The sequence below is a fragment of the Manis javanica genome, chromosome 9 (assembly GCF_040802235.1).
Source record: "Manis javanica isolate MJ-LG chromosome 9, MJ_LKY, whole genome shotgun sequence".
NCBI classification, from domain to species: Eukaryota; Metazoa; Chordata; class Mammalia; order Pholidota; family Manidae; genus Manis; species Manis javanica.
In genome coordinates, this window is record NC_133164.1 from 84,381,567 (window position 1) to 84,403,653 (window position 22,087).

Below are 22,087 nucleotides of genomic sequence, written 5' to 3' on the forward strand. Positions count from 1 at the left end.
TGACCTTTATTTTGAATTCTTTTTCAGGAAGATTGGTTAGGTCTGTCTCCCAGGTTCCCTCTCAGGGGATGTCTGTGTGATTCTGGTCTGAATCAAATTCTCCCTTTTCATGGCGATGGGCAGAGGGCACATGTGTCAGCTGGGAGAACAAAATCCCTTCCTGCTTACTCCTCGTGTTCTTCTCCTGGGAGAATGGCGACCCCTAGCTGCTTTTACTGGGCAGCTGCACACAGACGGGGTCTCTGATTCTTGCCCAGGCCACTGTGGAGCTCCGTGCGGTTGCTGTGGGCGTGACTGCTTTCAGGGTGTGGCTCCACTATGGCGGGGCTGCGCTGGAGCAGGAATGAGCAGGAGGATGTTTATCACCATGAGGGGCCTCCGAGGAGTGCTGCCGCCCAGGGGGTTAGGACACCTGGAGTTATCTGGGATTCCCAGCTGCTGGGCTGAGTGTCCCGGGACGCTTTCGTTCAGCTGTGGGGTCCCTGTCCCTTTAAGACTTTCAAAGAGCATTCGCCTTTCTTTTGTCCCAGGGGCGCTGGCTGTGGGGACCCGCTCACAGGTCTTACTGTCCTGGTTCCCTAGTTTTCAGCACCCCATGCACGCACTGTGTCTGCACTCTGGTGCAGATGGCTAGGGCTGGGTGTTCAGCAGTCCTGGGCTCCCTCTCCCTCCCCGCTCCGACTCCTCTCCTCCCGCCGGAAACTGGAGTGAGGGGCGCTCGGGTCACGCCGGGCCACGGCTTGTATCTTACCCCCTTCGCAAGGCACTGGGTTCTTGCAGATGTAGATGTAGCCTGGCTGTTGTCCTCTATCTTCTGGTCTCTCTTTTAGGAGTAGTTGTATTTTCAAAAATATATATGTTTTGGGGAGGAGATTTCCACTGTCCTACTCATGCTGCCATCTTGGCTCCTCCCTTATTAACTTCTTGTTCTTTTACTTAGACCTTGGCCAATTTCTTCTTTTTTTTTTTTAATTCAAGTATAGTTGGTATACAATCTTTTGTTGGTTTCAAGGATACAACACAGTGGTTCAATAGTTACCCATATGATTAAATCTTTACCCCCACTAGTGTGGTCACTGTCAACATAGGAAGATGTTACAGAATCAACCAATTTCTTCTTAATTATCCATTTTTATAAAATGTCATATGGGTTTATCACTAAGAGGCAAGGAGGCAGTACAACCACGAACTTTACTGACTGTACCTGAACTGAATAACAGGTGTGCTCAACTGAGTAGTCATTGACAGACTTTGTAAAAGTGACATGATGGGCCACTGATAACGATGGGCACCTGTTACTATCTAGTTAGTATGTGGCCAGAAGAGCTGGCAGTGATGTTTATACTTTCTCCAGTTAAGAGTTAACATTACTGTGGTAACTGAAATTTGTTTATCTGTGTGCTAATCTGAACTGGGCAAGGCAAGCCTGGTGTGTACTGTAACTCTGAAAGTGCTCAAATGTTGGCAGTGACATTTCTCTTTTATGACATTTGACAAATTAAGTAATTTTTAAATTTTATGTTATAATATAGATAATAAGGCATTTACTTTCAATCTCTGGTTATCCATCCCCTATACATCAAGGTCTGGTTTTAGGATGGGATGCGAGGCAGGGAGCAGTGTTTCTCTGGAGCTGTCTTGAAGGACACCCCCAAAACTAAGTTTTGTTTGAGAAACCAAACACTTTAGATTTGGTTTAGCTTGAATGAAAGACTGAATGCTAAATCATACTTTGTTTCTCTCTTAGATTGATATAGAAATCAATGGTGAGGCAGTGGATCTTCACATGAAGTTGGGTGACAATGGAGAAGCTTTCTTTGTGGAGGAGACGGAAGAGGAATATGTAAGCTCCAGGGGTCACATTCACTTCACACACTGTATTCAGGCATCCCAAAACACAAATGGGCAGCAGTTTTTGTGGTTAGTTGTATAGATGATTGCTGCTGGTTAGACAAGCTTCAGTTTTAGGTTGAAGAACTCAGCTATCACCAAGTAACTGGTGGAGTAAGGACTTTTCTCCACACCAAGTTTCGGGGTACAGAGTGCATGCAGAAGACCTTGGCACTTGCTGTTCTTCTAAAGGAAGGCACATCTTTTTCTCTGTCTTTAATGAGCTTTCTTATTTAGTGTCTGTTACAGTTTACACCTTGACTTGAATACATTCTGTTCTGCCTAAGTAATCAAGGCATATTTCTTCAGGCTGTGAGTATGTTGTTTGTACACAGGTGACCTTTAAACTTGGAAAACATTTTTACTGTTTGGTTAGGGATGTTGTATCCCTAACCTGGGATAGCTATTTGAATTAGATTATCATGCTTACAAGAGGTTTAAATTAATTGACCTATACCCTTCATAAATGATTATTGCATGTTTAGCTTACTTCAGCAAGAGAGCACATTTTTTCTCCCTGCTAAGGATACACTCCTCTGTATCCACTGATTTGAATGGTGGTAAACTATTTTTGATGAATTTAGTGTGGATCTTTTTAAAAATTCTTAGATGGTATCATGTTCCATCATAAAGAATAAAATCTCAGCAAAAATTATAACCTTCAAGTTTGAAGTATACAACACTACTTTTTTTGGTTCTGAAGATGAACTGTCAGTTTGATGTCATAAATTCACGAAGAAAAAAATCAAAAAATCACCAAGAAGTAAACAATAGCAGAATGAGATTGTTTATCAGTTTTTAGTTTAGGAAGAAGCCAACAACTTCCTAAATGTATGAACTAGTATGTAAAGCAGCATTGAAGAGTATGGTTATGAAGAGGAACCTTACCAGACCAGTATTTTCTCTAGTCCCTTAATTATTTGTTTTTGTATTACCTTGCTTGCATTTATTTGGCCTAAGTAAAATTTTCCTCTCAGAGACAGAGGCAAAAGGCAGAATGAAACAATAAATGAGTTAACACAAGAATAAAATGTTTTTGATATTTCTTAAAATCATGTATAATTCATAATATGGATTGGTCTTTGTATAAATTAATAAATGAGAGTAGTGGGTTTATTGACAGTTTGTTATGTGGGTCTCACGGTCAGTTCTGGTGATTCCATTCAAAATTATGTTGAGCAAGATCAGCGTGGAGCGTGCCAATTCCCTGCCATTCCCCTGCTCTTCAGGAGGTCGTAGTTTTAAGGGGAATAAACATCATCAAAACTTATCTGGCTTCCATTTATTTACCTTTTTGTTTCTCTCAACCTTTACTCTTCTAAACTATATGACATTAACATCCCTGCCTGTCAAGTTAGTTTTTCTAGATCTAACTGCCTTTGTAATAGCTGCACAATGTTCTGTAGTATGGAGACAGCACAATTTAACTGCTCTTGTATTGATAGATATTAAGGATTATTTCTATTTCACACCTTGCAGATGTTGCTATAATAGAACCAGGGAACACTATCAGAGACAAAATACCCTTTAAGAAGTACAAGTAAACTTTATAAGGCCTTGGGAGTCAGAGACCACAACCTGTCACCTCAGTGCCTGGGGAACATTTTAAGTGAATGTACCTGGTGAACACAGATTTTGCTTTGGTAAACAAAGCTTCCACTTCAGGGCAATATGTTTACCAAAGCAAAATTCAAAAATTTAATTTAAAATAGTGATGGAAACCCATTCATTTTCAGGATTATTATGTAAAAACTTAAGTATTCTGTATTATTTGAAGTTAACTTAGATCTCCATTACCTACCTCCCATTTTCCATGATACAAAAGAATAAAGCCAATAACTAAGACATTTCCTGAACACTAATTTGTTTGTTTATTTGATATTTTTATGTGTTTAATTATTTCTATTGGGCCTTCTTTTCCTCATTTGAATTCCTGAAAGAATATCTTAACTGATTTAAGATTTAAAAGTTCACTAATTTCAATTGTTAACATGATATGGTCTCTTAATTATAATCACTTTCCTCTACTCTCAATTAATTGGGCAAACACAGGCATTAACCACTCTAAATTTTACATCGTTCCTTGCTTCACTTCCCTCTCCTACTGTCCTTTGTCTGATGGGATGTTCCTGACCCCTGTTTTCTGCTTTATCCTGTTACCTTTGTAAATTCTTGACAGAGTATTTTGTAACGCCCCTGGAATGCTGTGGCTGCTTTGAACTTCTCTTTACAGAGATTTTAATGGCTCTGCTTTAATTCTAGCTTACTTGTACTCCCGCTGATTTGGTATATCAGTTCCTCCAAATGTGTTCAGTCAGGTGGACTGCCTGAGCCCATGCTTACCCAGGTACAGCAGGTGAAGACCCGTTCAGAGTAGAGTGGCAGTGCCCTAGTTCAGTGTGACACTCTCACCTTTAGGGACTGTGTATTCTTTCTACTGCTCTGACAGTTTAGGTATGCAAAGAACTCGTTATTTTGATTCACTCTTCATTTTGCTATGGACAACTTTATCCATGTTCTCTTTAAGGAAAAGCTTCCTGCTTACCTGGCCACCTCACCAATTCCCACTGAAGATCAGTTCTTCAGAGAGATTGACACCCTTTTGGTGAAGCCTGGTGGAAGTGAAAGACCATCTCAGGGTTCAGACATCTCACACATCTTAGAAACAGAGATACTTTTCACTTCAAGTTCTGTGAAAAAGAAAAAACGAAGAAGAAAGAAGTGCAAACAGGATGGTAAGAAGGAAGACCAGGCCGTGTCCCCTGCCTCAGAAGACACTGTGGATGTGGATCTAAGCTCTGATGATGACAAGGGGGCCCAGTCAGCAAGGTAGAGCTCTCAGTCTGCGAGGTTCTTGGCCTGGGGGGCTCTGGGGCCAGCAGGTGCTGCATGGCTGTGCATGGTGCAGGCAGAGCTCAGGCACAGTATGCTGCTATAGTTTCTTCTGTGGATCTGCAATGTGAGGTTTGGACTTGACAGTTTATTGTGAAATCAAGTGGGAGAGACATACTCTTTTTTCCTTTCTGCAAGTCTGCAAAACTTACTGTCAGGGATCCTGCTGTTGTGGTACTGAAAGATCATTTGAAATTGACTGGCAGGGTGCATCTTTTAATCCAGTGGGTTTCTAAAAGCCAAATAAGTCCTAAGTTCCAAAGAAGATCTGAAATAGTGACCTGCCCCAGGACAATATCAGGTGTATTTCTCTATTGGTGGGCCTGTGCTTTGAATCTCACCAATTCCTGAGAAGTTTAAGTGGTTTTTACAACTTTATCATTGCAACATCCTAGTTAAGTTGAAGAAGAAAGGAGGTTTTGATGGTTTTGATTTTACTTTTAGTGAGAAATCTTGATGACTGCTTATTTACCAGCTCAGTAGAAATGCTCAAAATATATACTAGTTTTGAAGGCAGCACTGCCTGGAATTTAAAAGGTAACAGTTCAGGGGTGGAACATTATATGTTTTTCCACTCAAGGTTTGTTTTGTAGAAGACGATCTTCTACCTGTGCCACTCAGTGGTTGCCTGGCACTGGAAGGACTGTATGTGTGTTGGGGTTGCCTCTTTATTGATGAGCACTGGACAAGAGACTGCTACCCACGAATGACCCTGAATTTTTTAATCCTTTTATTTGAATTGGGGTGGGTGGAGGATGGCACTATGAGGTAGATGCTGGTCCACTTGTGCAGTTTCACCTCAGCTGCTGAAAAGACCACACCCTACTTTCTGGGACAGCTAGTGCTGTCAAAGAGCATCGTATTTAAATTTGTTACATTTCAAGAATTTCACTGATAATAGAAATAAAGTTAGTTGAGGCTATTTCAAGGAGGCAGATCAAAGATGGAGTCATTCTTTTTTTTGTTTTATTAAAGTATCACTAATACACAATCTTATGATGGTTTCAAATACACACCATTCACCCATGTTATCAAAGTCTTCACCCCCTTCAGTGTGATCACTGTCCATCAACATAGTAAGATGTTAAAGAGTCATTAAGTGTATTCTCCACAGTGTACTACCATTCCCGTGACCTACCTATGCTGTGATTACAAATTATTGTGCCCCTAATGCCCTTTTCCTTCTCCCCCAGCCTCCCTCATCCCTCCCCTTTGGTAACTACTAGTCCGTCCTCGGTGTCTGTGAGTCTACTGCTGTTTTGTTCCTTCTGATTTGCTTTGTTTTTATACTCCTCAAATGAGTTAAGTCATTTAGTATTTGTCTTTCTCCACCTGTTATATTTCACTGAGCATAATTCCCTCTAGCTCCATTCATGTTGTTGCAAATGGGAGGGTTTCTTTTTTTTTTACAGCTGAAGAATAATCCATTGTGTAAATGTACTACAACTTCTTTATCCATTCATCTGTTAGTGGACCCTTAGGTTGCTTCCATATCTTGACTTGCAAACAGTACAGATATAAACATAGAGATACATATGTCTTTTCAAATCAAGGATCTTGTTTTCTTTGGGTAAATTCCTAGGAGTGGAATTACTGAGTCAAATGGTATTTCTATTTTTAGTTTTCTGAGGAACTGCCATATTGCTTTCCACAACAGTTGCACCAATTTACCTTCCTACCAACAGTGTAGGAGGGTTCCCCTCTCTCCACATCCTTGCCAGCATTTGTTGTTTCTTACCTTTTGGATGTTGACTGTTCTAACAGCTGTGAGATGATATCTCACTGTTGTTTTAATTTGCATTTCCCTGGTGATTAGTGATGTGTAGCATCTTTTCATGTGTCTGTTGGCCATCTGTAGTTCTTCTTTGGAGAAGTGTCTGTTCAGGTCCTCTGCCCTTTTTTTATTCAGGTTATTTGGTTTTTGGGTGTTGAGGCATATGAGCTCTTTATATATTTTGGATGTTAGCCCCTTGTTGGGTAAATTATTTAAGAATATATATTCTCCTATGCTGTAGCATGCCTTTTTGTTCTGCTTATGGTGTCCTTTGCTGTATTGAAGCTTTTTAGTTTGATAAAAGTCCCACTTGTTCATTTTTTATTTTGTTTCCCTTGCCCAAGGAGATGTGGTTAGGGGAAAGTTCCTCATGTTTATATTCAAAAGATTTTTGCTGTTTTCTTCTAAGAGTTTTATGGTTTCATGACTTACATTTGGGTCTTTGATCCATTTTTAAATTTATTTTTGTGAATGAAGTTAGACAATCCAATTTCATTCTCTTAAATGTAGCTGTACAGTTTTGCCAACACCAGTTGTTGAAGAGGCTGTCATTTCCCCATTGTATATCCATAGCTCTTTTATAGTATGTTAATTGACCATAGATGTGTGGGTTTATATCTGGGCTCTCTATTCTGTTCCACTGATAAGGGTCTGTTCTTGTGCTGGTACTAAATTATTTTGATTACTGTGGCTTTGTAATATAGCTTTAAGTCAGGGAGCATAATCCCCCCAGCTTTGTTCTTCCTTCTCAGGATTGCTTTGGCCCTTCAGGGTCTTTTGTGGTTCCATATGATTTTAGAACTTTTTGTTGTAGTTCCTTGAAGAATGCTGTTGGTATTTTGATAGGGATTGCATTGAATTTGTAAATTGCTTTGGGCAAGATGGCCATTTTGACAATATCAATTATTCCTATCCATGAGCATAGGATGGCTTTCCATTTATTGGTGTCTTTAATTTCTCTCATGAGTGTCTTGCAATTTTCAGAGTACAGGTCTTTCATCTCCTTGGTTAGGTTTATTCCTAGGTATTCTATTTTTTGATGCAATTGTAAATGGAGTTGTTCTCCTGATTTCTCTTTCTGCTAGTTCATTGTTAGTATATAAGAATGCAACATATTTCTGTGTATTAATTTTATATCCTGCAACTTTTCTGAATTCAGTTATTAGTTCTAGTAGTTTTTTTGGTGGATTCTTTAGGGTTTTCTTTGTATAATATCATGTGATCTGCAAACAGTGACAGTTTAACTTCTTCTTTACCAGTTTGGATGTCTTTTATCTATTTGTGTTGTCTGATTGCTGTGTCTAGGCCCTCCAATACATGTTGAATAAAAGTGGTGAGTGGGCATCCTTGTCTTGTTCCCAATCTTAGAGTAAAAAGCTTTTAGCTTTTCCCTATTAAGTACTATGTTGGCTCTGGGTTTGTCATATATGGCCTGTATAATGTTGAGATACTTGCCCTCTGTACCCATTTTATTGAGAGTTTTTATCATGAATGGATGTTGAATTTTGTCGAATGCTTTTTCAGCATCTGTTGAGATGCTCATGTTATTTTGTCCTCCTTTTTGTTGATGTGTACGATATTGGTGGATTTACAAATATTGTACCATCCTTGCATCCCTGGACTAAATCCCACCTGGTCATGATGGATGATCTTTTTGATGTGTTTTTTGATTCAGTTTGCTAATACTTTGTTGAGAATTTTTGTATCTATGTTCATCAGGAATATTGGTCTTTAATTTTCTCTTTTTGTGATGTCTTTGTCTGGTTTTGCTATTAGAGTGTTGCTGGCCTCATAGAATGAGTTTGGAAGTATTCTCTCCTCTTCTACTTCTTGGAATATTTTAAGAAAGATGGGTACTAGCTCTTTAAATGTTTGGTAGAATTTGGCTGTGAAGCCATCTGGACCAGGAGTTTTGATTTTAGGTAGTTTTTTGATTACCAATTTGATTTCCTTACTAGTAATTGCTCAGATTTTCTTTTTCTTCCTGGGTCAGTCTTGGAGTGTTGTATTTTTCTAGGAAGCTGCCCATTTCTTCTAAGTTGTCCAATTTATTGGCATATAGTTTTTCATAGTATTATCTAATAATTCTCTTTGTATTTCTGTGGTGTCTGTTATGATTATTCCTTTTTCATTTCTGATTTTCTGTGTGTGTACTTTCGATAAGTCTGGCTAGGGGTTTATCTCTTTTGTTTATTTTCTCAAAGAGTCAGCTCCTTGTTTCATTGATTTCTTTCTACTTTGTTCTTCTCAGTTTTACTTATTTCTGCTCTGATCTTTATTATGTCCCTCCTTCTACTGACTCTGGGCTTTTATTTGTTCTTTTTCTAATTTCTTTAATTGTGAGTGTAGACTGTTTATTTGGAATTGTTCTTGTTTTTTAAAGGAAGCCTGTATTGCTATGTACTTTCTTCTTAGAACTACCTGCACTGCATTCCACAGGTTTTGCACTGTTGAGTTGTTGTTTTCATTTACCTCCATGTATTGCTTGATCTCTGTTTTAATTTGGTCATTGTTTCACTGATTACTTAGAAGCGTGTTGTTTAGCTTCCATCTCTTTGTAGGCCTTTTTTTGTTTTCTTTGTGTAATTTATTTCTAGTTTCATACCAGTGTGGTCAAGATGGAAACATCCTTTAAAGTGGGATGTTTGCATAACTAGTAGAAACTCTGTGGAAACTGGGGAGCCTTAAACTACACAGAACTTGCTCTAAACTGTGCCTTGTGAGTCTCTCTCCCTTGCTGAAGGTGGACTTTTGCCTGAATATTGCAAGGAAACCTTGCTTGTCCTTCCAGACGATGGATGGATATGTGTGTACATGTATTAAGAACACTGCACCTAGGCATAAGTGGCCTTTTGGAGGGAAGAGACTTTCCTAGTTGGACAGTGTTTTAGCACAATCTTGAGTGCAAATATATAAAACATGCCAGTGATGGAAATATTTAAAATGCTCAGCAGTAACAAAAATAGACGTTTAAGACCATATCGTCAGAAAGGAATTTATTTTTTTAATCCACTAAATGGACTTGCTTACAAGTTATATATTGTAAATCTAAATACAGGGAGCCTAAGACTTCATAGACAATATTCCAGTAATGGAAATATTTAAAATGCCCAGCAGTAACAAAATTAGATGTTTAAGACCATATTGTCAGAAAGGAATTAATTTTTTTAATCCACTAAATAGACTTGCTTACAAGTTACCAGGAGCATAAGACTTCATAGACAGCATCAATACCTGAGACTGCGTACCTCTCCTGATCTGCATCTGGCTTCTGGACTGCGCCCCGAGTTTTTCTGTGGTGACAGGAATCTCACAGCCCACTTCTTGCCTTTCGTGCCCTTCATTTCTGGCACAGTAGGACTGGAATGTTATAGGGTCCTTTCAGTCCTATCATCAGGTATCATTTATGGGAAATGTCCTATATCCAACTGCAAACTTAGATCTTAGCCACACTGAAATTTATTTATTGACTCATACGGGGCTAAGATTGAGGGTAAATATGTCATGGTAGTTAGCAACCCTGGTTATCTCTTACATACTACCAGTTAAATAGACTAAGTCTCATTTAGTCCCTCTAACTTATCCCAATTTACTATTTATAAATAATTGGCCTATTTATTTTAACTTTATTGATTTCCCTACTTTTAAAAAATGGAGGTATAATTTATATACACTAATATTCATAGATGTTAAGTATGTAGTTCAGTGAACTTTGATATTAGTGTGGATCATGTAACCTCTGTTGGTTTTTGAATAGGAAAGATAACTGATTAACAAAATGATGTGAATTTAGGAACATAATGTTGAGATGCTTCTGTAAAGGCTGATGTGTTCTATACACACTTACTACAACTCTCTCTCAAGCTGTGAAGCCTATTGCAGATCCTCTGCTGTTCAGTGTTAATGTATGTATTTGTCCTGTTTTGACATAGATGTAATCAGTGTTCATACTATTTTCTTAACATTCTGATGTATAATACTCCCTATATATCCTCACATCATGTTCTTAGTTTAAGTTACTCTGTTTTAGTCTGCCTAGCTGGTCACCTAATCTCATTCTCAGGCATATAGACCATTTTGAAAAGTGCTTAACAGGACTTTAGAAGTCCTAATGTAGTTAATGAATTATAGGACTGAAAGAAACTTTTCTATCACTCGAATGGGTCTAAACTAATGGGCTCTATTTTTGTCAGGATATGCCCAGTTACATGTCTTCCTGGGGTTGTGAATTCTTAATGGTGCTGATCCTCCCTGCCCCTCCCCCCCACTTCCCTCCCCCTTCCTCTCTCTCCTTCAGAATTTTACTAAATCCCTTTCTTAGCTTACCTTTTATACTGCAGTGAAATATGTTCCAAAACCAAAATATTTTTTAATGATAAAGTTTCTATGGCCTGTAGCTTTTACATTGTTCTTTTCAAACCACTTCCAAATATATGAGTAGAGTAGTGATAAGCCAAGTTGTATTATCATTTCAAATAAAGACTGTTCATAAGCGTCTGATTTGCCCTTTCTGCTTTTACATTTGATTTTCCTTTTTTAAGAAATAGAGTATGTTTACCTAGATGTCTGCATTTTTTTTTTAGATAAGTATTTTTTATTGAAGGGTAGTTGACACACAGTATTACCTTAGTTTCAGGTGTACAACACAGTGATTTAACATTTATATACATGATAATTCTAGCTACCAGCTATCACTATACCAAGTTGTTACAATATTTTGACTATATTCCTTATGCTATACATTACATCCCGGTTACTTATTAATTTTACAATTGGAAGTGTGTACTTTTTTTTTTTTTTTGTGAGGGCCTCTCTCATATTTATTGATCAAATGGTTGTTAACTGCAATAAAATTCTGTATAGGGGGGTCAATGCTCAATGCACAATCATTAATCCACCCCAAGCCTAATTTTCGTCAGTCTCCAATCTTCTGAAGCATAACGAACAAGTTCTTACATGGAGAACAAATTCTTACATAGTGAATAAGTTACATGGTGAACATTACAAGGGCAGTCATCACAGAGGCTTTTGGTTTTGATCATGCATTATGAACTATAAACAGTCAGTTCAAATATGAATATTCATTTGATTTTTATACTTGATTTATATGTGGATACCACATTTCTCTCTTTATTATTATTATTTTTAATAAAATGCTGAAGTGGTAGGTAGATACAAGATAAAGGTAGAAAACATAGTTTAGTGTTATAAGAGAGCAAATGTAGATGATCAGGTGTGTGCCTGTAGACTATGTGTTAATCCAAGCTAGACAAGGGCAATAAAACATCCACGTATGCAGAAGATTTCTCTCAGAACAGAGGGGGGAGGTTCTAAGCCTCACCTCTGTTGATCCCCATTTTCTCACCTGATGGCCCTCCTGCGACTGTGCCTGTCTTAGGTTGTTCCTCCCTTGAGGAATCTTACCCATCTCTGGCTAACCAGTCATCTTCCGAGGCCATACAGGGAAATGTTAAGTTGGTAAGTGAGAGAGAAGCCTTATTGTTTGAAAAGGTTAGCTTTTTACTTCTTTGCATATTTTATGCCCTGTGGCTTCTGTGCCCAGCATTTGTCTTGAGGTGTCTTTACCACTTGGAAGAATTATGATACTCAGTAAATTCGATATGAGGCACGAATTCTACTTAAGGGTTATAATTAGGAAGGAAGAAGAAAAGCTATAGAAGTAGCAGGTGGAAGAAAACCTGGGAAGATTGATTATTTCTTCGACACACCTTCTTGTAGAGTAACTTCAGCATGTATAGGTTTTAAACTACTAATTAAATTGCACACACACATTAACATAATAGGAGTACAGTTACGTAACCAAAGCATACCTGTAATTACCAGCCATCTCCAGTGAAACCAAGAAAACCAGTTAGGCACCTTAGGCATTTGTGAAAACTTATCTATAATATGGTGAATATTGTCCAACTGAACTTGAACAGTCTGAGAGAAATCAGGATGTCTGCATTTTTAAGTATGTCTTTCTCCTCTTGAATGAGGTTGCATGCCCAGAGTATTCCTTCTAAAAGAAAGGAGATAGGAATTAGGAGAACCTTAATAATTATCTTGAGTTCTGTCCCTATTTGTAGTCTGGCAAGTTAAGTGATACAGATAATCTCTTTTTATATTTAATATCTGTCCTTGTAGCACATTGCATTTTCTCTAAGAAGCCTCAAACTTGAAAAGTATAGTGCTTCCTGCATTCAGAGTTTTTCTTCATACTTTTTTTAATGCCCTCAGAGCTTTGCATAAGATACACCACATAAATATCACATTAACTCCATTAAGTAAATCAGACAAGGGATAAATGTTCAACTAATGATGAAAAACTGGATCCCTTGGTGCTGCTGAGGGTTGTTTTTTTTTTTTCGAAGTTATATGGCAGGTTACTTATATTAACTCTGCAGTGCAGGAAAACTGCAAGGTAAATTAGTTTAAGTATTCATTTCCAAGATATGTATAGGAATCCTAAAAGCATTTATAATATTTTTTCACCATTTTTGTCACATTTCCCCTCGTTTAGATTCTGTCAAAGTAAAGAGAAAGTTCTCATTTAACACTTGGGCCAAAGAAGAAAATAAATTCTGGGTTGTTAATAGTTTTTAGGGTACTTTGGAATTTTTGAGCCATAGCTCTTATTTTCAGCTGATAGTCTCACGGTTTCTGTTCTATACAGGAGAGTATAGTGAAAGGAGCAAGGGCTTACTTACTTTGAATCCAACGACTTACTAGCTTTTTTACTTTGGGCAAGTTACTAAGCTTCTCTGGATGCTTGATTACCTAATATCTAAAACAGGGATTTCTACCTCAGATTTGTAAGGATTGAATGAAATGTACCCAGAGTTTTAGTTTCATCTTCTAGTCTTTGAGTGAGCTCTCCCAGATGGATGTGAAAAGGAATTCAATCACGTCATCTCTGTCTTTTCTCTGTGTATCCCGTGTTCAAGTAGTAATGCAGCCCTCCTTCCCCTGCCTTTTAAGTGGAGTAGTTGTTAATCATTTGGCCGCCTTCAGTTGTACGGTTTCAATGATGTGTCTGTAGATTTTCAGGATGTTACTAAGCTGACGTAAGTGTCATTGTTCTTGCCTCTTTTTTTTTTTTTCCTTTCACAGAGGATCTTCAAATGCTTCCTTGAAGGAAGAAGAATACAAGGAAACTTTGCTCTTCCATTCTGGGGATCACTACCCCTTATCTGATGGAGATTGGTCCCCTTTAGATAAGTAAGTATTTTTTAGATTTCTCAGCTTCTTGAAAGATACACTAAATTGCTTTTCTGTTATTCGACAGTAATGATTTTTCCCATTTCTCCCATGCAGTAGAGGAACAGAATGTGTCCTTTTACATGAATATAGACTTTTTCTCTCCATAATTACTTTGTCCCTAAACTTGATCTGACATTCTCAGTTGGTCAGTTGTAGATCTATAAAATCAGCATAGAATTTGGCCCTCTGCAGTTCCTAAATTCTAATCTTACAGCATCAAGTATTAACTGTAACTGTGTATGCTGCTATGAAGAATGCAGGCACACTTTGTTCTGTGATCCGATCCAGTTTCTCTCTTGTATTAGTGATGTTAGTTTAGGCCATCTTTCTGTGCATTTCCTCTCCTATAAAATTAGCCTTTCTCATTTCTTGTGAGAATCAAATGGGATAATGTGTCTAAAGTGTTTACAGAGGACCCAGCAAGTCCTCAATAAATAATCTGTTGGCATTGTTTTTACTATTGTTACACAACTGAAGTAGAAGAAATAATTGATGTTACCTTCAATAGTCTTTATATCGACAGGACAATATTGGTATATTCAAACTGACATTCCTTTTAATCTGTGAAGTTCAGCGACTGAAGTTCCTGAGCTAAGTCAGCACATTTCTTTGTCCTGTATTTGCAGTGCTTATTCCCCCGTGGCCTCATGTCCTAAGAGCGATTCAGAGCTGGAGGTAAAAACTGCCGAGAGCCTGCTCAGATCCGAGTCCCACATGGAGTGGACATGGGGCGGGTTCCCAGAGTCCACCAAGGTACTAGGGTTTGTTTGCCTGCAGTCTGTGTCCGGTTAAAAATGTGTGAGAAGTTCTATGTCCACGAGAGAAGGGGCAGGGTGATTTCTTATCAACTCATGTAAATTAAGTGGTGGCAGTGCCCTCGTGTGGCCACATAAGTAGATCCAGAGTTAATATTTTTCATAACATTTGCACTGTGTGGTTGCAGTAGAAGGAATCCATTATTTTGGTTCTTATTTAGCAAGGTTGATTGTTAATTAACATTTAAAAAATGAAAATTTAAAGGTATCTAAAGGAAATAAAATTCCCACACTGCAATTTTGAACAGGAAATGGATGATGAGAGCTCTTTTGCTAACTCATAAGGAAAGAAGAAAAATGTTTAGACTAAGTTCTAGTTTTTCAGAAGTACACTTTTTGCTTATATGTGTGGTTGCATTAAGACTTGACTACCCGCTTTTAATGTTTAAGCAGAGCTCAATTTTCATGTAGCACTCAGATTTTCTCCCCCCAAAAAGAATATTATCCCTTAGTATCAAAAATTGTCATATTTCCTGTCTTGTCCAGTGTTTAACATTTGTAAATGTAACTATTTTATAAATACGATGTTGAACAAGTCCAGTTACTAGTTTTTTCCACTTTTTAATATGAAATATTTCACACATATGAAATACCAATGCATTTACTTAGTGTGTAACTATAAATAAAATGAACAGATTTGCCTGCATCCAGCTTAAGAAATAGGTTATGACAAATACTGTTGAAAGTAGTTGAATTTCTAAACAATTTGATTTTTTTAGGTCAGCAAAAAAGAAAGATCAGATCATCATCCTAGGACAGCTACAATTACACCATCAGAAAATACCCATTTTCGGGTAATTCCCAGCGAGGACAGCCTCCTAAGTGAAGTTGAAAATGATGCTTCCGTGGGAGAAACGGTCTGTGCCATAGTGAAACCCAAGCCCCGAGCCCTGTGCAAGCAGATGAGCAATGCAGCTTCCACTGCAGAGCTTCTGGCCCCTCCCTTTGAGCCAACCGCAGACCATGTTCCTCACCCATCAGCAGTGGAGGTGCCCTCAGAATCAAAACCAGCAGCAAAAGTAGACTCACCATCGAAGAAGAAAGGTAACTGTTTGATTTGGCATCAGGTGCCCTGAATTTAGATGGTAAATGATTTCAGGGTCTCAAATAATATTTGTACTTCCCAAAAAGAACTGTTCACACACTGTCAGGATTGCTTGTTTAAATACTGCTTATTTGCTGCACTACAAATCCCACTGGACCGGGACTCTGAATTCCTGCCCTCTCCTGACTGCTGCTCCTCCCGAGGCCCTTGAGGTGCGTTTATTGAAAAACGAATGAATGTGTTTAAATCAGTTAATAGGTAAAATTAACCACTTCATTGACATGTCAATAAAATGAGGTGGGATCTTAAAAAATTACAGTCTTAAATAAGAAATTAGACAAATATGTTTTCTTCTGAAGCAGTTGAGGTCAAATTAAGTACTTTTTTGCAATAAAATGAGATATAAATAAATGTGCACCAATTGTTAGTATGTGTTCTTTCATTGATTGTCTTCTGTAAAACAAAATTGGATCCAACTCTTGACTCAACAATTCTGTCTCACTTTTGGAATACAAGTTCAATAAATCAGAACCTTCTTAGCTTTTAGAAAATACAAAGTTATCCATTGATACTTTGAACAGTAAGAGCCAGACCACACTCACTATCTGAACACTAGCCTTGGACCCTACTGTTAGGGACATAACAGCTTACTGAAAAATACCGATTGTCACATAACCAAGTACTACTTCACTTGTTTAAAAAATTCTAACACCGAAGTTTAAATAATCACTAACTAACTTAATGAATATCCACTGTAGGTATGGACCTTCAGGGTCACTAAGAACAGTTTATTTAAAATCAAACTGACCATCAAGGTATTTGTGGACAGATGTGATCCTCTGGCTGATAATGCTGCTTAACTTGGTACCTGCTCTTTCATAGCTCAGCATTTCTGCTGAAGCCAAAGGCCCATAACCATGTGTTCTACCTAAGAAACGTTAAGGGGGAGAATCAGTTCTCAGGGTGAACATTTTTAGTCAAGGAAGTACTGGACCTTATTCTTACACACAGTGTGGGAGCTGTCTATAGATGCACCTCACTGATCTCACTGTTCATTTGGCCTTGCCTTTCTTTCCCCCAGTTTGTTATTATGCAGAGTCTATACATGTTTTCTCTCTGTGTCTCTGTCTCTCCACTCACACATATATGGTTTTTTATTGTTTTAAGCCATTTGAAAACAAGTGACAGGCATTATGACATTTCACCTTAAATACTCGAAGATACACCTTCTAAGAATAAGAACATCCTCTGTATAAGCACAGTAGCATTGTCATCTTGAGGAATCCATATTCTCATTTCCCCAAACATACCAAGAATAACTTTTTACCTGGTTCTCTGCCTAGCCCCTCTCCCCAAACCAAGAGCTCATCAGGGTTCAGGTGCTGCATTTGGTTTTATGTTAAATCTTCTATGCAGAATAGCTCCCCCCCACCCGCCAACACACACGTACACACACACCCTCACTCTCTCTCAACCCCCCTCCTCCAGCCACTACATCTCTTTCCCTCTCTGCACCCATGACACTCACCTTTAGAAGAGTGCAGCCTTACTGTCTTACATACCTTCTTACATTTTGGTGTATCTCTTTTTCAGGTGGCATCCCCTTACTCCCTTAAATTGGAAGTTAGCTCTAGAACAGCTTACAATAGAAAGGATTTGAGCTGCATGTAGCATTTTAGATCTTCTCATATTAAAAATGTGAGCTTAAGTTTAGTGTAATTTATCTCAGCTTGTAAATACAAATTATAATTTTAACATTTAATCAGTGTAACAATTACGGAGATTTTTCTAAGGTAAGTCTTGGAAATTTGGTGTGTATTTTATGCATTTTTAAATACATTTGACATTCCTCACTTAAGATTAGGACACATCAAGTGTTCAGTAGCCACATGTAGCTGGTGACTACTGTAGTTGGCAGTACTGATCTAGATACTTAATTGTGGGTTAAATATTTTTTTGAATTGAGAATTGCTGTATGGGATATATTGGGTTCTTTAAAAGGCATCTCCAAATGTCCCACTATCAGTGAATCTAAATGTGATCTCTTATCTGAGGTGTTGTCTGCCAGATTTATGCATTGTGAAGGATTTCTGTCCTTTTGCAATCAGAAGGTGATGCATGGTGATATTTGGGCACCTGTGACTATCCTGTTCCCCACAACCTGTCCCTCACAGTTTTGGAATAAAGGCATCTTTCTTGATGCTGGTGATTTCATCAGATTTGTTCATGCTTATTCATACCATAAATATAAAAAAACTTTATCAAATAGAAATGATTTAGGGGCTAGGATTATTCATGTAACAGCAAACGGAAGAATGAGTATATTAGCTTGTGTTTATTGAGCAGCTGTTATTTGTTTGACACTGAATGTCATGGATTAATAGCTGAGTGAAACATTTCACACAAGTGAAAAGGTTAGTTGGTTCCTTTAAAAATAAAACACAGCTTGAATCATTGGCTTTCTTGTTTGAAAACCTTTGTTTTCTTGCAGAGTTATAAAAGAAGACTAGCTAAGTTCTTATCTCTGACATGTTTTTCTTACAAAAACAGGTGTCCACAAGAGAAGCCAACACCAGGGACCTGATGATATTTACCTAGATGACTTGAAAGCTCTAGAACCTGAAGTTGCAGCTCTCTATTTCCCTAAAAGGTAGTGTATTCCCTGTATGTTGAAGGGTGAACAGCTCTGAAATAGTCGAGCTATTTCTAGAGCAAAACATTTTATCTGAGAAAAAGGAGCAAGGTGATGGTGTTCTTTAACTTAGTTGGATAACTGCTTCAGATTTTGGAAAATTCAGAAATTGTGCATGTGTTGTTTGGACTGTATTGATTTAAGACTAGTAATTTACCTACTTATGAAGAAAATTTCAGTACAGTAGGAAGAGGTACATTAGTTGATAAGATTATATCAAAGGATATGTCTTCACATAGGCACTTAACAGTCTTTAACAGACTCATTCAGTGGATGTGAGTTTCCAGGCTTTTTCTAAACTCCAGCCTGGGTCTGGTGAGGCACCATTGCAGCTGGCCTGGGCGTCCCACATCCCCTAGAGTCTCACCAATCATCACCTTCCTGCTCCTCACGATTTTCCCCTTGGGGAACTAATGCTTCAGATATGATATGCTTGTACTGTTTTCCCAAGATCATTTCCATTCTTAGGGAAAATCCATTAGTATACTCTGTGATTACAAAACTTCTCCCCGCAGAAAGAATGGCTTGACTCTACTGAGCCATGGGCACACATAATAAAACACTTCTAAATAATTGGGGAAAAAAACAAGTTTTAATTTAGAATAGAAAGATGAGATTGATATGAAGATATTTAAATTTTGTAAAGATATTTTTGGAGGGCCCTTTGAACTCCTTCCTACCTCTCTTTTCTAAATTTGTCTCAAAATATCTTCCTCATCTAAAGTAATAGTTGGGTTGTTGAGGTGAGGTAACTAAAACTGCTCCCCATTTTTTTTTTCCACTAAGAAAGTAAAAATATAAGCTACGTTAGAATTATCATTTTTAGATTTCCCAGTCCTTATTTATTTATCTTGATATTCCTAAATAGATTTCTTAGTTTTCCTTTTAAAAAGTGGGGAGAGTGACTTATGCAAATGTTACCTTACTGCACTCCATTATAACTGGACTGTGTAGGTCAGTGCCCATCATGAACACATTGTTTCTTAAGGCATTTCATAAATGCTCAAAGGTAGATACTTACAGTACTTATAAGCATTTGTTTTATCATTATGAATGTGTCATCTTGTAAATACACAGTATTTGTAATTATAGCTAAACTTTAATATAAATCACATCAACCTTGTGGATTTGGGGACATGCTGAGTCAGATAGTATCCTCCATGTATTTAGAATGTGTTAACATCCTAGATGTAACACTGGTTGCACTAAATGATAAAATTCAAAAGACCTCAGTGTTTACCACAACAGAAGCTTATTTCTTATCATGGGATAGTCCAGTGCAGGTTTGGTGTTTTGGTGGGAGGCCTTGTACACAGGGATTCCAGGAGCACAAGTTCCTTCCGTCTTAAGGCTTCATCAGCCCTTTACAGCCTGGACAGGGAAAGGAGAGAGGATTGCAGGGGAGGGTCTTCAGGCTAGGAAAGAACACAACACACCCCTTCTGTCCACACCAAGCCACTGAGTCTAATGGTCATGTGGCCATTTTGAAGGGGACCTAGCTATGTGCCCAGGAGAAGGAAGAAACATGTCTTTGTGAATGTGTAGCAACTTTCTGTTTGTGTTCACCCAGGGGTCAGTCTTGCCCCTGGATCCCTGCATAAAACAGGTGTGCTGCTTTATATTTTTTTGGCTTTTTCACCACTTCCAGTATTGTGGTATGGGTATGCATTGCTGTTAAGAGAGAATTTCCAGAAGCCTAAATCTGTTGGCTCAAATGCAAAACATAATAGCTGATGAAACCGCTATTTTTGACATATATTTGCTGCCACCTACTGTTCAAATTTGAAATTTTTTCCCTAAAAATCCTGCAACCTCACTGGATTGTATATTGATCACGTACATTAAATATACCAGCTTTTATAATAAAATTAAAAAATTAGAAAATTCTAGGACAGTAGCTCAGTATGACATTAAATATCCATTCAAAAAGTAGCACAATAAACATTCATGACTAAGACTAAAGAGGTCATTTCCTTGTTCTGTTTGTCTCAAGTAAATGCTCCATTACATAAAGATCCCCTTAGGGTCACTTTCTAAAAGCTGGCCTCTGTGCCTCAACATCTAGAATATTCGTTCTGGCCCTGATAAGTGTAAAGAACAGGTTTTTTTCCTGGTTAACTTTTCAAAACATTTCCAAGGTGAATCTAGCCTCCTGAAAATTTTCTCTTAATTTCTTCCATTTTGTGAAGTAACAAATGAATTTAGAAAAGCCTTGTTTTAAAAAATAAGACGGCCCCAGACTACAGTAATTTTCTGTAGGATGTATATAGTACCATGGGCCATTTTTGAAGTAAGGACCAAAAGGCTTCCAAATTTTTCTTAATTACTCTGTCATTTTCATCATGGAAATGTAAATAAATGCTTATAACTCTGAGACTCCTTTAGTTAAAATCAGAAAGGCCATAGTTTGAAAGTGTGCATTATTGTGAATGATTTGGCTAGATTTGTGACGTATTTATTCACAGGTAATTCCTCACTAGTGCTATTATTTTTAATGTCATTTATGATAGGATTGTAAATGCTACCTAAGAAAAGCTTTGTCTGATACAAATCAGTCTGTTCCTTTTTTGAAGGGGATACATTATTTGATTTGAACCCCCCGAGAACCCTGTAGTTGGGTAGGAATACAAGAAGCTATAAGGCAAATGTTTTTTTCCCTTTCCCCTGTCTGCAGTGAATCAGACCCTGGCTCCAGGCAATGGCTCGAGTCTGACACGCTCTCTGGCTCCCAGTCCCCACAGTCCGTGGGAAGCGCGGCTGCAGATAGTGGCACTGAGTGCCTCTCAGATTCTGCCATGGATTTGCCTGACGTCACCCTTTCCCTTTGTGGGGGCCTCAGTGAGAATGGAGAAATTTCTAAAGGTACGCTGGGCCATTGTGCCCTGTCTGCACTTAAGAAAGCAACCTGCTCCTCGCCTGATAGAAAACCTGCTATTTAGCCATTTCAGGGTATTAGATTCATTAGTGATCCTGTGCAGGTAACAGGGATCTCCCTTTGATGTCAGACCCTTAGCCCTCACTTACAGTACCTCTTAGGGGGTGACATTACAGATAAATGGCTTGGATGTGGAAGTGTGCTGGGAAGGCTCTCTCATTTCACAGTGAGATGTTGAGAGCTCAGAGGCTGTCCTGTTTGCTGAGTGGCCAGGGTCAGCTCACACTGCCTGTTTTCTCTGTTGGCCTGGGGTCCAGCTGCTCTCCTTGAAAGCAGTGGCCTTAGACTTGGGGTCTCAAGTTGTCAAAAACTGATTGTCCTTTGAGAAATGGTCTTTGTGGCAAAAAGTAAAAGGGATTATTTTGTCTCAGTCTCAAGAATTGGCTCAGGAAAGTAAAGTTGCTTAAAAGAAATGAAGTTGCTTAGCAGAAGTAGGTTAGACATCTCTGGTGTGGGTTGTGAGTGTGTGTGTGTGCTGGCATGTGTCGCCATCCCAAGTTCTTTAGCCTTTTTGGTTTTACCTTCCTTTATAACATAAACTCTTTAATACTTCGTCTGGTAGTACTTAATTGAATTGCCTCTAAAGAAAGATTTTCTTTCCACAACTAGTGTCACCTTTTGTCTGCTCTCACCCTTGGGGCAACTGAAGTCGTGCATGGAGCATGGTGGTACCTGAGCCCTGTTTTCCTGAATTTTTTCCTTTGCAGAGTCACAAGGTGTTGGTTATGCCTCTTTCTTGTCCATCTCTTAATTCTATTTATTTTTTGCAGGAAATTAAGAG

The 22,087-nt window shown here is 38.3% G+C and overlaps 1 protein-coding gene across 5 annotated transcripts in view; it reads left to right on the forward strand.

Annotated features, from left to right (window-relative positions):
- Positions 1-22,087, forward strand: part of LPIN2 (lipin 2) — an 89,003-nt gene that overhangs the window by 55,076 nt on the left and 11,840 nt on the right. For all 5 annotated transcript variants that reach the window (XM_037018314.2, XM_017668901.3, XM_017668903.3 and 2 more), the window contains 7 exons: positions 1,748-1,843; positions 4,418-4,719; positions 13,670-13,777; positions 14,446-14,572; positions 15,354-15,678; positions 18,230-18,329; positions 21,046-21,233. In XM_037018314.2, coding sequence (XP_036874209.1) covers positions 1,748-1,843; positions 4,418-4,719; positions 13,670-13,777; positions 14,446-14,572; positions 15,354-15,678; positions 18,230-18,329; positions 21,046-21,233 — 1,246 coding nt within the window. The remainder of the gene's footprint in view (positions 1-1,747; positions 1,844-4,417; positions 4,720-13,669; positions 13,778-14,445; positions 14,573-15,353; positions 15,679-18,229; positions 18,330-21,045; positions 21,234-22,087) is intronic.